Source organism: Pelophylax lessonae (assembly GCF_965119305.1).
Source record: "Pelophylax lessonae genome assembly, chromosome: 1".
In the NCBI taxonomy this organism is placed as follows: Eukaryota; Metazoa; Chordata; class Amphibia; order Anura; family Ranidae; genus Pelophylax; species Pelophylax lessonae.
In genome coordinates this window covers 520,901,267-520,915,774 of record NC_138768.1, presented here as the reverse complement: position 1 = coordinate 520,915,774, position 14,508 = coordinate 520,901,267, and the positions used below count along the sequence as shown (strand labels likewise).

At 48.5% G+C, this 14,508-nt stretch overlaps 1 protein-coding gene across 1 annotated transcript in view; it reads left to right on the top strand.

Moving 5' to 3' along the window:
- The window catches only part of GPX4 (glutathione peroxidase 4), a 53,290-nt gene extending 49,023 nt beyond the window's left edge, over positions 1-4,267 (top strand). Inside the window, exons 5-7 of the mRNA XM_082264768.1 lie at positions 604-628; positions 736-795; positions 4,147-4,267. Coding sequence (XP_082120894.1) covers positions 604-628; positions 736-795; positions 4,147-4,179 — 118 coding nt within the window. The 3' untranslated portion in view covers positions 4,180-4,267. The remainder of the gene's footprint in view (positions 1-603; positions 629-735; positions 796-4,146) is intronic.
- Positions 4,268-14,508: the final 10,241 nt, after the last annotated feature.

Below are 14,508 nucleotides of genomic sequence, written 5' to 3'. Positions count from 1 at the left end.
TATATGGACAGCAGTAGTAGTTCTGCACCATTGGTTTTCTAAGAAGACCAGAAGGGAATACCTTAAAACACAAGTTCCATTGTGTACTATGCTTTAAAAAATATAACCAGTATAAAGGGTCAAAAGTGAAGTCAGGTAAACTAATGGCAAACTGGGATATTTTGTTGGGATTATTAAATGAGTAAGCTTTTAGCTTGCCTTGTACTCTTGTACTCTTATATCTGGCTGCAAATATAAAACCGAACTCAAGATATCCTATTGCTGTAGGTTGTGGTTTTCCCTGCATATGGCTAGATGATTTAAGAGCCAGTTCACATGGGTAACACGTGCGATTCCCACCCACACGTTCCATTGTGGTGCCGTTTTTACAGCCCATTAATTCCTGCATTGCACATAGTTTGTGTTGCTATGGAGGTCTGTCGGATGTTGGCTTTCAGTTGGCTAGCAAGTTAAGGGTGTGCTTGAGAACCTTTTTACTTCATTCTGTTCCAACAGGTAATTTAGGTGTACTATTCCACAAGGAAAAGATGTTGGTGATCTAACCTCGTGTTTTTACACATGCATAGTTAACTTTTTTTTTTTTTTTTTTTTCCCTCTTCCTAGTGCAATCAAATGGAATTTCACAAAGGTAATTTCCTAAATATATATTATATTGTATTTTGTACCTCCTTTTGGTAATCTTTACCTAACTTTTTTTTTTTTTTACTTCTCTTGGTAATGTTTTTGTTTTTACAGTTTCTCATTAACCGTGAGGGATTGGTTGTAAAAAGATTCAGCCCCATGGACGATCCAGTTGTAAGTTGTGATATGAAATGTATAATTGGGCATTTAACTAGTTGAATGATTTTGGATGTAAAACAAGACACAACATTGATAGGCAGCAAGTAAAAATAAATTTGCTTTCTTAATTTGGTAAGTATGATCAAGTTTGTGGTGGTGGTACCAAAGCAAACCATCCTGGATTAATCAAAAAATGAAAAGATTTTGGGCAACAGTCCAATTTTTATACAGAGAACATGTATTCACCACATTCTATTCAACTATTTCCTACCCATGGGCGGTGTGCTTGGTGACCCACGTAATGGTCCAGGGATTTAAAATCCCTGCTTTTCACACTTCATTCTCTAGGGCTTCTGGAAAAGCTCAGAGCATTTGATTGGTTCGTGCTGGCGCTGACAAATCAAAAGCCCTCATGGATATAGAATCCCTAGAAAATGAAGAGAGCGAAGACAGTGCATCACCCACAACAATGCAGGTGGGGAGGGGTGTAGGGTGTTAAGGGGAACAACATTTTAATGTTAAACATGAACCATTTTGTTTAAAAAGCTACTTTTCCTGTGCATCATTGTTGGGATCACAAAGATTCTGAAACTTGTTTGCTAATGGGAATCGGTTCACCTATTGCAGTGCATAAAGTTATTAATCCCTTGCAAGGGAAATGATCAAAATCCAGATGATAAACCTAGTGTCACTGCTTCATACTTTTATAGATTTGATTAAAAGTGCCATCTTGTTAAGCTGTGTCACATTTCAGAGCCTGGTGTTTGAACTTCAAACATGCGGCAGGAGTTTCATGAAGCAGAATCGGTACAGAAAATGTCATATCTATTTACAGGTGCCAAGGTACCATGGTATATGTAAACAAATTGAAAGAAAACCAAAGCAAATGAGCAGAGGAGAAGCTGTACAGCATACAGGGAATTTAAGAAGTTCAGTGATGGCAAAGAGTTGGTATTCAACCACTTAAAGCGGAGTTCCACCCAAAAGTGGAACTTCTGCTCTTTTGCTTTTTACATGTGTTTGAGTGTTTGACAGGTTCCCTTCCCCCACTTCCGGGATATGGTGCCATCCCTCCGAAGTTTGGGCCCCTCCTCCTTCCCCTGCCGCTGAGCTGGGTTCCCTTACCGGCAATGGCGGCGGCAGCACCCGACAGCCGATGGAAACATCGGCTGCGGTGCTGACTTTGCTGGACTCCAGGACATGTAAGTGTCCTAATAAGTCACTAGCTGCTGAATTTTATTTTGTGGGGGGAAGGCGGAACTCCGCTTTAAGGACCGGAAGGTTCCCCCCTCTTAATAAACAGGCCATTTTTTGCGATCCAGCACTGCGTTACTTTTACTACCAATTTTGCGGTTGTGCGACGCTGTACCCAAGTAAAATTGTGTTTTTTGGTTTTGTTTTTTTGTTTCCCCCCACCCAACCCCCCATGCGGCAGACAGATCGGACACCTAACTGACATTTTTGACACTTTTGGGGGGACCAGTGACATTACTACAGTAATCGGTGCTAAAAATATGCACTGTTGCTGTACTAATGACACTGGCAGGGAAGGGGTTAACCCATGGGCGATCAAAGGGTTAAATGTGTGCCTAGGGGGTGCTTTCTAACTGGGGGTTGTACTCGCTGGATGAACAGTGACCAGTTTTCCTAAAATACGGAACACAGGATCCCTGTGTTCACTCGCAGAATAGTGGTCTGCTGTGTTTACATCAGCAGACCGCTGTTCTGTCTCCATGGGGAGCTACTGCAGTTGGCCAGCAGGCATCGTGGCCGCCGGATCCACTGATTGGCTCCCCCCCTAGCCAATCGGCGCTTGCGCCCACACTAACTGCTACACAAAGTAACAGGCAACCTGCCGCTGTAAAACTACATCAGCTGGTCGGCAAGTGGTGAGAGATTAATCAGCCATAACTTTGACCACCCATCTAATATTGAGTAGGCCCCCTTTTGCTGCCAAAACAGCCCTGATATGTCTTGGAATATATGCCACTAGACCTCTGAAAATATGCTATGGTATCGGGCACCAAGTGCTCTGTAGTAGATTCTTTGTCATTTAATTGGTCATCCCCCTAATCCATGGGGATTCCATGGATTGGATTCTTCTCCAGCACATCCCATGGATGCTCAATTTTAATTAAGATCTGGAGAATTTGGAGGCAAAGTCAACACCAGAACTTTTTTGTTCTCAATCGTTCTTGTACCATTTTTGCAGTGTGGTAGGATGCATTATCCTGCTAAGAGGCACCTGCCATCAATGAATAGTTTCCGTGAAGGGGTGTACTTGAACTGCCTTCCTCAAGATTGTTGCTGACCATGTCGAGTAACATCACCCTGAATGGCAGGACCTAAGGTTTCCTAGCAGTATACTGCCCAAAGCATCACTGCCTCTGCTAGCTTGCCTGCTTTTACACTGCATCCTGGTGCCATCTCTTCCCAAGTAAAGTGATGCACCCACACCTGGCCATCCACCTGATGTGAAAAGGGCCACCACCTTCCATTGCTCCATTGTCCAGTTCTGATGCTTATGTGCTTTTGGCAGAGGACCTATTTCAGCATGGTCATCCTGACTGGTCTGTAGGTATACACCCTTGTATTCAATAAACTGCAATGCCTTTTTTTTTTTTTTTTGATCCGCTTCCAACATAACTTCAGAGACCTGTTTAGTTGCTGCCTAATATTGCCATTGTATAGTGATAATGTTGTTCACTAAACAGTTACTATATCCAAGACCCTGCATTCACTATATCTGGTATCCCACAGAACATGCAACGTAAATATAAACTGCTAAATTGCATGGAAATTACATTTCCACGTAAAATAAACTGCTAAATACCTTTTCTCATCAGCGGTTAGTGCAGTCGTGACTTTGATCAGTGTCTGGTTAAAGCATGTAGGAGTTTTCATTCTCCCCTGATTCTTATGAGGCAGTAGGGCCCCTGACCCTCTGTGTGGACAGTGCGAATTGGCCCTGTGCTGATCACATGCTCTCTCCCAAGATAAAAAAAAAAAAAACCCTCTAGCAATGGACACGAAGCAGAACAGAGCCTTGGGGCAGGGGGCAATCTGCACATGCTCAATCAGGAGATGGTTTGGGGAGGAACAGAGGTCAGGATCAAACAGCCTTTTTACACAATGCAGAGGATTAACCTCTTAGGTTTCAGTGAGTATAACCTTCATGTTTTACTGCATATTCAGACTGATTTTACTGTTGTGGGTTTAACACTTTAAACTGTTAGTGGTCCTAAAGCTGTGGTTAAGTGTTTTTTGGATTGCCAAAATTGACTATCATAGTTTTAAATTGTATAACAATACAATGCTGTTACTTTTTAGATCTTGTTTAATTGTCTATTCCATTGTATTTTCTAGGTCATAGAGAAAGATTTACCCAACTATCTTTAGGATGCTCCATGCACCCAGTAACTGACAGTAGATGGCAGTCTTCAATCCACAGAATGATGGAGTGCTTCAAAACCGTGAGGGGAAGCAAGCCAGAAGGTGTTATGGCGTGCACCTGTGGAAGGAGACTGTATTTTGCTGCTAGAATCTGAACTGTGGACCAAAAAATCATGTGAACAATAAACTCTGAACAAAACCTTCTTTTTTGTTGTGTTATTTCAAAGCATCACTTGGTACAGCACAAAAGACCATAATCCCTTAAGTTTTGTTAGGTTTTGAACATCAAAACAAAAAAAAAATTGACATGCTCAACTTTGATTTTGGTGCTAATGACATTCAAAAATTTGGCTTGGGATCTGTTCACATCGGTAGCATTTAAACTGCAGTGCCCAGTGTAATTCTTACACACACACACACACACATGCAAAAGATAATGGTACTGCAACCCAATAATGCATCAGGGCTGGCAAGAGCTCTGTATCTGACTTGCAGTCTCCACCCGCAACACGGGTCCTTCATGTAGGTAAAGATGGCTCTGTTTGGAATGTGTACTCCTTGGACAAAAGACAACACAGAGCATGTGGGGGGGGGGGGGGGAGGGGAAATAACCCTTTTTTTTTTTTTTTTTTGGCCGAGCTAGAGGCAATGTTCTGCTTTTGTCCTAACTAATTAGACCAATTTTTGTACTGTGCTTTTATGCCCTTTGGAAGTATCATGGCCAGGTCTTGTGTGGGACAGCTGTGTATCATGGCTAGGTCTTGTGTGGGACAGCTATGTATAGGTCTGGGGTGTCCTCTGCTAGGTCAGGAGTCTTCCAGGATTATTTAAGTGGTCACTGAGTCCCCACCTATCAGTGGGGTGGTGGTATGGCACACGTAGAGGATTAATGCCTGGAGAGTGGGCCATGCCATCGGCGGGCATTTGCGTTGGCTGGGAGCCCTGCTTTTTTAATGGGCTGCTGTTCAGTGTGCCCAGCACAGATAAAGCAGGTGCGTTCCTGCCTCTGGTATCTGGGCCATCCTGAGGGTGCTTCAGTTGCGGGACAGGTCTAGGATATGGGAGTATGCTTGGCTTGAGGTTAGCAGAAGGGACCAAATGCCATGCAGGCTGTTAGGGGGTAACTCCACTTATTTCAAAAGTAACCAAAACATAAGTATATAGACAGGACTATGCTCTGGGTGATCAATGTACATTGCAGCATTTTATAAAAGTTTGGTGCAGTCCGCCTACCTTTTTTCTGTGTTGAGCAGATAACAGTTCAGCTAAGCTTGCTTTGTTTTATTTATCACCTGTTGGCATCATGGTGCTGTGATGTGAGAAGCTGCAGTGGTGGTATTCCTTTAGCAGTAGTTAATCCTTTAGGGCAATGATGGCGAACCTTGGCACCCCAGATGTGTTGGAACTACATTCCCATAATGCTCATTCACTCTGCATTGAAGTTTTTTTTCTTATGGGAAATGTAGTTCCAAAACATCTGGGGTGCCAAGGTTCGCCATCACTGTTTTAGGGGCTTTCCTCACCTAGCAAACAATTGTTACATTGCCTTTTTTTCTTTGACAGCTTAGGAAAACAGCAGCTGCAGTTTGAGTTTGGAAGGTTAGTTTATAAATTGTACAAAAGCTACACAGGCCATATAGTATTCAGGGTTTTTTTTTTTTTTTTTTTGGGACCCACTTGCTGGTAATTGAATATTGTAAAGCGCTACAGAATTTATTGGTGCTATATAAATGCAAATAATAATAATTTTGCTTATATTAAACGGAGGGGGATGTTGAATCAAATATCAATTTACTACTTTTCATTTTATTGTTGAATACACTTAATTGCACAGGTCAAGGTACAGGAGATGGCACAGGCATGTCACAGGTCATGGTATAGGCATGGCGTATAGACATGGCACAGGTCATGGTATGGGCATGGCACTGCTACTTACTGTGCCCAGATAGTTACCCACTGCAGCTCACTGTTCACTTACCTGCTCTCCTGGGCAGTGGGCTGGCTCGACTCCTGTCACTCCAACGTCCACGGCGCGCTGCTCCTCTCTTCGCTCTGATGGCTGCGGGAAGGTGATGGAGTCGGACGGTGACTGACGCACGCACCGGCACCGCCCCCAACACCGTCACAGCCGGGAACCCCACCCCCTCCCCCATAGCCAGCAATATGTCCGGCGCCCCTAGTGGGCTTTTTTTTTTTTTAAACAATCTATTTTTCAACATAACAAAATCACACCGTACAAGGAAAAAAAAAACGCACGGTAGAAACAGCAAGTCAAACAATTGGCAAAGTGACAAGTGGTGCATGAGGGGAGCAGCAATCCTAGGCATCAAAAGGTGCTGTAGCTCCGCATACTACAGTAAGCCTCCAGGGGCGAGAGGCATGCCACCAGGCGCCAGAGGTGGACACAAAAACGGAGCACTCAGGCCGCCAGGTGTGCGAAAAGGAAAGAAAAATCAAAATAGGAACAGCACCCCATCGGGGCCCTCCGGCGGGATACACCCAGAGAGAGGGGGGCCCAAAAAAGCCTCCAACAAACCGCTCTCCGGGAAGTCGCCCCAACAGAGGACAGTCCCATCTCTCAACCCACCACCCAAGCCGGGCAGCGGGGAGGGGGGGGGCCAGGCACACGGCACACCACAGCACCTCGTACTAATAGCAGACGGGGTGTCCACGACCCAGTGGGTCCACGGACACGACGCCGGCAGCATGCCTGTCGCCGGGCACATACAACACAAGCAAGTGGCATCACACAGTCAGTGAGAGAAATAGAACGAAAGGGGGAGAGTATCAGAAGTAGGAGGAAACAAAGGGGGGGAACAGCAGGAAAAGAGGGGGGGGGGGGGAGAGAAACGTACCTGCTATCATCCGGGGCACACCCATCTCCACCACGCATCCCATCCACCGCCCTCCAACAGCCGGCTACACGCAGCTTCCAGTGGCCACCTAAGGAGAGGGGGGCACTGGACCCAGGGGTCGGGCTGGGGGCGAAGGGCCCGCCAAGTCCGGTAAGGACGGGTCAGCAAGCACTAACAGGGCCCTATCTAGGCTGGGGGGCACAAGGGCAGGGTCACCAATGTGATCCAGCCAGGGTCTCCACTTCTCAGCATCGTGGTCCCCGGTTCCCCTGCATTTAGCAAGCCATTCCTCCGCATCTCTGATGCCGTCAACCACTCGCCTCCACTCCGAGCCGCCCGGCACCTGCGGCCTCTTCCAGTACATGGGGATTAATCTCCTGGCAGCATTGAGGAGATGGGGCAGTATACTGCGTCGGTATCGGCTAATCGGCAGGCATGGAACGTGCAGCAAGAAGTGGAGGGGGTCGAAGGGAACCTCAACATCCAGGATGGCTTTAATCTGATCGCGGATGTCCCGCCAAAAGGAGGCGATGACCGGGCACTCCCACCAAATATGGAGGAGAGTACCACGGCCACCACACCCCCTCCAGCAAGTAGCAGGGACGGAGGGGAAAATACGATGAAGGTCGGCAGGGACCCTGTACTAGTGGGCTTTTAAATGGTAATTGTTTTATTTTTGGGGGGGATGAAGGATTTCAATTAATGGCAGCGTATTGTTATCAATGGTTTGTTTAGTGACTTTGGTCCCAACTGAGGTCATTCACAAGTTCTTCCCATGTAGTTCTGGGCTGATCCCTCACTTTTCTCATGATCATTCTTACCCCATAAGCCAAAACCTTGCATGGAGCTCCAGACCAAGGGTGATTGATTATTTTGTATTCTTTCCATTTGCGAATAAGCACTCCAGCAGTTGTCTCCTCACCAAGCTTCTTGCTGATGGTCTTGTAGCCCATTTTAGCCTTGTGCAGGTCTACACTATTGTCCCTGATGCCCTTTTACAGCTCTTTGGTCTTGCCCATGATGGTGAGGTTTGAATGGAAGAAAGATTCTGTGGCCTGGTGTCTTTTATACACATAACCAGTTGTTGTTAGGAGCACCTTAAATTTACAGGACTAATCTGTGTACCACATGAGCACATACTGTAGCCAGTCTGTGCGAGCCAGAATTATTGTTGGCTGCTAGGGGTTCAAATACTTATTTCTTACGTCCTCCGACAGTCGCCGCCTCTTCATATTCGTCACTAATGGGGTTATTGACCTTTGCTCCGCAGGAGTAGCTAGGCAACAGAATATATTAATATCAAAGCTTTTAGCATATCCCACCCCCAGGGGGTGGTCCCCTCAGTCAATACCTCCCTGCTTCCTGCATACCAACTCAGTTTCACTTGCCTAGCTCAGGAGTACGCAGGCTGTTCCTGTGCTGGGGCTCTTAGTCTCAGCCACTTCTCTTTTGATTTTATTTGAAGTTTTTTCTCTTTCTTTTACTTAGCTGTTTATTTCCAGCATTAGTTAGTTCTTCTGATGAAGATGATCGTGCAGAGCTGGGTCTGTCTGGCCACCCTGGATCTCAGGGCCAGGGGCTTCCCAGCCTGCCATCGAGTGTTCAGCTTAGGTTTTGCCCTGGCACATTGAATGACCCATCCCTGTTCGCTGCAGGGATGCTATCGGTGAGGTGGCTACCTCACTGGACGCCATTGCGGTTTCGCACCACAACTCCACTGCGTCATGCTTGCGGCACTCCCTGTCCTCAGTACTGCGGTTCGGTCGCTGGAGCAGGCTCCCCACGCCATCCGGTCTGGAAAGTGTATCTCTATGTGGGGACCTGTCTTTTTTGGGTGTCAGTCTGGGACTGTGTGACCCTGCATGTCTGTGTGGCTGCTGTGCTCCCTGTCAGCTCCTGTGTGCACTTGCTGCCTGTGTGTGGGCTATGAGGGGGGGGGGCTCTCCCGCTCTGCTGGGTGTCAGATGAAGCAGTAAGATTTTAGACATGCTGTGCGGCGATCCGCCATTTTTTCTGGGGCAAAAATTATGGTGGCAGGTCCTGTGAGGTACTGCACACGTTTTGGCGCCAAACGCAGCCATTTTGAGCGGCGATCGATCCCACATGTCAGCGCCATGTTCTCTTTGCCCAGGGTTTTGTCCTCAGCCAGCGGCCATGTTTGTGTAGCCTTGCAGAGGCTTCATAGGGGCGGTCAGTCTTGCATCACTTCTTCTTTTTCCTCTGGGACAGCGATCGGTGCAGCAGCCTGTGTGAGCTCTCCAGGTTTTATATCTCCTTTTTTCCTGTATTCCTTGCCCAGTTTCTTATCCCTGTGGGGGTCAGTGTGTTCAGTGGGTGCGGTGGGCAGCGCTCGCCGCGATCTTAAAGGGGCAGTATCCTTAATTTTTTTTTTTTTTTTTTTACTGGGGCATGGATTCTCAGGATTGCAAGTTTCCTCCCACCCTGGTGGGGGGCCAAGGGGCTGCTGCTTCCCCCGAGGGGGCTGATCTGGCCACTATTGTGGCTAACTTGGCTGCTAAGGTGTAGATGCTGGTGGCTGATCGATCCACAAAAAGGCCCAGGGTGTCTATTTCCTCTGATTCAGAGGGCGATGGGGCTGCTATGGCTGGAGTGCCCTTCTCAGGGTCTCACTCATCCCTGGACCTTGTGGGGTCTGACGGGGAGGCTGAGGTGGAAGGGGTTGATAATTCTCCCCCTGGCTCGTCTGAAGAGCTTGCACTCATGGATGAGTTGGTTGCTTCTATCAAGCAAACGCTGCATTTGCAGGATGAACCATGTCCTCCTGCTTTGATGTCCTCTTATGGGACGCAGAGGAAACGCAAAACATTGCAGGTTTTTCCTTGCTCTACGGAATTTCAGCGCGCGGTTGATGAGCAATGGCGCAATTTAAAGAAGCCTTTTGCTGTGCTGAGTAGGTTCAAGCTGCGTTATCCCTTTACACCAACTACTGATGAGCATTGATGTGTGCTGCCTCAGGTGGATCACGCGGTGGCGATTTTGAATAAATCAACTGCGATCCCTGCTGAGGATACACCGGTGTTCCGGGACCCGACGGACAGGAGATTGGAATCTCTGGCCCGTCATGCCTATACGGTTGCTGGTTCTATGCTGAAGCCTATTTTTGCTTCCATTATGGCAGCCCAGGCTATTGCGGATTAGACGCAAGTGCTCAGGCGCACTCTGGTGGCTGACTCTGCCCCGCTGACAACTTTGGCTATGGTGGATCAGATTCATCAGGGTGTCATGTATGTGTGATGCGGACTTGGATTTAGTCCCTTTGGCTGCGCGTCTTTCTAGTGTGGCGGTCTTGAACCGTCGCCTGATATGGTTGAAATGTTGGTCGGTTGACCAATCTTCTCGCAAGACTCTGGCGAATTTGCCCTACGCGGGATCTCGCCTTTTTGGCAAATCTTTGGATACTCTGATAAAGGGTATTTCTGGGGGTAAGAGCACTCTCTTGCCCCAATCTCACAAGAATAAGTTTGTTCGCGGTAAGAAGAATGCTTCGTTTAGGCCCTCTCAGGGGTCCTTTCGTGCCTTTCGGTCGCACTATAAGGGCAAGGCTCCCAGAAGAAGCCGTGGGCGGGTAAGCAGAAGTCCGGCCAGTCCGGACCCGCTACCCATAACAATGCGGCCTGAAGGGGCGCCCTCACCCGTTTCTGGGGTGGGGGGACGTTTGCTCGGTTTTCTTAAACCCTGGCTGGACCGCATTCGGGACAGGTGGGTTCAGGAAATCGTTCGATCTGGATACAAGATTGAGTTTCTCTCTCGGCCGGCGGGCAGATTTTTCCCCTCCAAACCTTCAGCTGACTCCGGAGCGCTTGCAGGATCTGCACCTGGCGGTGCGGGACCTGTGGGCCCAGGGAGTGGTGGTTCCGGTGCCTCATCGGGACAGATTTTGGGGGTTCTATTCCAATCTGTTCACTGTGCCCAGAAAGGAGGGCAAGGTACGTCCGATTCTGGACTTAAAAGCTCTGAACCGCTTTGTGCGGGTTCGCAAGTTTCGCATGGAATCCCTGCGATCGGTGGTGGCTGCCCTGGTTCCGGGGGAATTCATGGCCTCCATCGACTTGAAGGATGCGTACCTACACATCCCCATTTTCGAGGGTCACCAGAGGTACCTTCGATTTGCCATTGCGGAGGATCATTATCAATTTGTGGCGTTACCCTTCGGTCTTGCTTCAGCTCCGCGGGTTTTCACCAAGGTGCTTGCGCCGGTTCTGGCTTTACTGACAGCCCAGGGCATTTCTGTCCTGGGGTATCTGGACGATATTCTGATTCGGTCCGCGACCAGTCAGGGTCAGGTGAACGACCTGTCCATCACGATGCAGACTCTGCAGGAATTTGGCTGGACGATAAATTTTCCAAAATCGACGTTGTGTCCGTCGGTTCGTCTTCCCTACCTGGGGATGATTCTGGACTCTGTTCAGGCGAAGGTCTTCCTGCCGGAAGACAAGCTTCGGACACTTCAGTGCGAAGTCGGGTCCCTCAGGGACAATCGGTACTCGTCCCTCCAGACGTGTATGAGGTGTCTGGGATTGATGGTTTCGGCCTTCGAGGCGATTCCCTTCGCCCAGTTTCACACACAGGAGCTTCAGGCGGAGGTCCTGGCCAAATGGGACGGGCGTCCTCAATCTCTGGATCTACGGCTGTCGTTAAGCCATCTCACCTGCAGGGGTCTTTTGTGGTGGCTCCGGTCCCCGGCGGTGTCGGGGGGGCAAGTCTTTTCGTCCTTTGTCGTGGACGGTTATCACCACGGATGCCAGCCTGTCAGGCTGGGGTGGTGTTCTGGGCGTTTTTTCCGCCCAGGGAACTTGGTCGGAGGAGGAATCCTCCCTTCCGATCAACATTCTGGAATTGCGTGCGATAAATCTGTCTTCTGCGTTGGACGGACAGGCTTCAGGGCTGTCCAGTTCGGGTGCAGACGGACAATGCCACGGCGGTGGCCTACATCAACCACCAAGGGGGCACCAGGAGTGCCCGGGCGGCTCGGGAAGTAGCCGACATTTTGTCTTGGGCCGAGACGTACGTCCCGGCGATCTCTGCAGTTCACATTCCGGGGGTGGAGAACTGGCAGGCGGATTATCTGAGCCTCCAGACCCTGGACCAGGGGGAATGGTCCCTTCACCCGGATGTCTTCCAGATATTGTGCGCGAAGTGGGGTTCCCCAGATGTGGACCTGTTCGCGTCTCGTCTAAACAACAAGGTGGAAAGGTTCGTGGCAAGGACGCGCGATCCTCGGGCGGACGCCTCAGACGCGTTAGTGACGCCCTGGCATCAGTATCGCCTGATGTATGCCTTTCCACCGATTCAGCTGCTGTCCAGGTTCCTTCGCAGGTTGGCCTCGTCACCAAAAACGGTGATTCTGGTGGCACCGGACTGGCCTTGCCGGTCTTGGTACGCAGACCTCGTGAATCTGGCGGTCGACGCTCCGTGGCGTCTGCCACTTCGAGAAGATCTCCTGTCTCGGGGACCGATATTCCTTCCTGCTTTACAGTCGCTGGCTTTAACGGCCTGGCTGTTGAAAGCCAGGTCCTGAAGGATAGGGGTCTTTTCCCCTGAGGTCATTCCCACTTTGATCAAGGCTAGGAAGGCCTCTTCGGGGAAGATTTACTACCGTACTTGGAAGGCTTACTTTGCCTGGTGTGAGTCCAGGGGGTATTCCCCCTCCCTCATACTCGGTGTCGAGGGTGTTGGCTTTCCTTCAAACGGGAGTGGACCAGCGTTTGGCGTTGGCCACGATTAAGGGTCAGATTTCTGCGCTGGCCGTTTTCTTTCAACGTCCTGTGGCGTCTAACTCTTTGGTTAGCACCTTTGTTCAAGGGGTGCGACATTTGGTCCCTCCTAGGAGGGAGCCTTTGCCTCCATGGGATTTGAACCTTGTTCTGTCCGTGTTGCAACATGCTCCTTTTGAAAAGATTAGGGAGATCTCGTTGTCTTTGTTGTCCAAGAAGGTTGTCTTCTTAGTGGCAATCACTTCGGCTCGCAGGGTGTCAGAGCTGGCGGCCTTGTCCTGCAAGTCTCCGTATTTGGTGATTCACTTGGATAAGGTGGTCTTGCGACCTAACCCATCTTTTCTTCCGAAAAGGATCTCTGAATTTCACCTCAATGAGGACATTGTCTTGCCTTCGCTTTGCGCAAAGCCTAAGCATCCGAAGGAGGTGGCCTTACATTCCTTGGATGTTGTTAGGGCGATCAGGGTTTACCTGTCATCGACTAACTCCTTTCGCAAGTCGGATTCTCTTTGTCCTTCCTGAGGGACCTCGGAAGGGCATGGCGGCGTCGGCTGCTACCATCGCCAAATGGATCAGACAGACCATTGAGCAGGCCTATGCTTTGAGGGGGAAGGTTCCTCCCGTGCCTGTGAAGGCGCACTCTACCCGATCTTTGAGTACGTCTTGGGCCTGTCCTCATCGGGCTTCTGTGGCCCAGGTGTGTAAGGCGGCGACTTGGTCGTCCGTTCACACCTTCTCAAAATTTTACAAGGTGGATGTTCAGGCATCGGCAGATGCTGCTTTTGGCTGTAAAGTTCTTAGTGCCTTGGGGTCCCTTGTTTGGGTCCTTGGCTGTCGGGGTGTTGTTACCCCTGGGTTACTTGTTATTTCCTGGATTGTTGCTCCTGTTGAGCACGTTTTTTCCTGTTGCCCAGTTGGTTCTCTTACTTTAGTAAGTTTCCTTTCTCTGATGTGGGTATTGCGTTGCTTTAGGCGCAGCTGCTGTTTTCCCACCCCTCATGTCTACACTGCTTTGGGACGTCCCCATTAGTGACGAATATGAAGAGGCGGCGACTGTCGGAGGACGTAAGAACAATTTTTGTAAAATCTTACCGTAAAATTCCTTTCTCTGAGTCCTCCGACAGTCGCCGCCCCCGCCCCTCTTTTGGGGTTTATGTACTCTACTGCTATTCTACTGAAACTGAGTTGGTATGCAGGAAGCAGGGGGGTATTGACTGAGGGGACCACCCCCTGGGGGTGGGATATGCTAAAAGCTTTGATATTAATATATTCTGTTGCCTAGCTACTCCTGCGGAGCAAAGGTCAATAACCCCATTAGTGACGAATATGAAGAGGCGGCGACTGTCTGAGGACTCAGAGAAAGGAATTTTACAGGTAAGATTTTACAAAAATTCAGTTTTTACTAACTGAACTGCAACTCAATTTATAACGTTTGTATCAGGTTTTTTTTTTTAAATGGATTTTTGGTTGATATTCTGTCTCATTTAAAATACACCTATGATAAAATGTGTAGACCCTTCATTTCTTTGTAAGTGGGCAAACTTACAAAATCTGCAGGGGATCAAATTATTATTTTTTTTTTTCCCCAATGAAAAGTTCCAATGTATCCTTTTCTCATAACAGCACTGTGATAAAATTACATCAAATAAATAAAAAAAAAATACATTCAAATAAAATTACACCCAAGTGAGAAATGAGTGTTATAAAATCATTAAATGATCATTTAAAAAAAAATGTCCCAAATA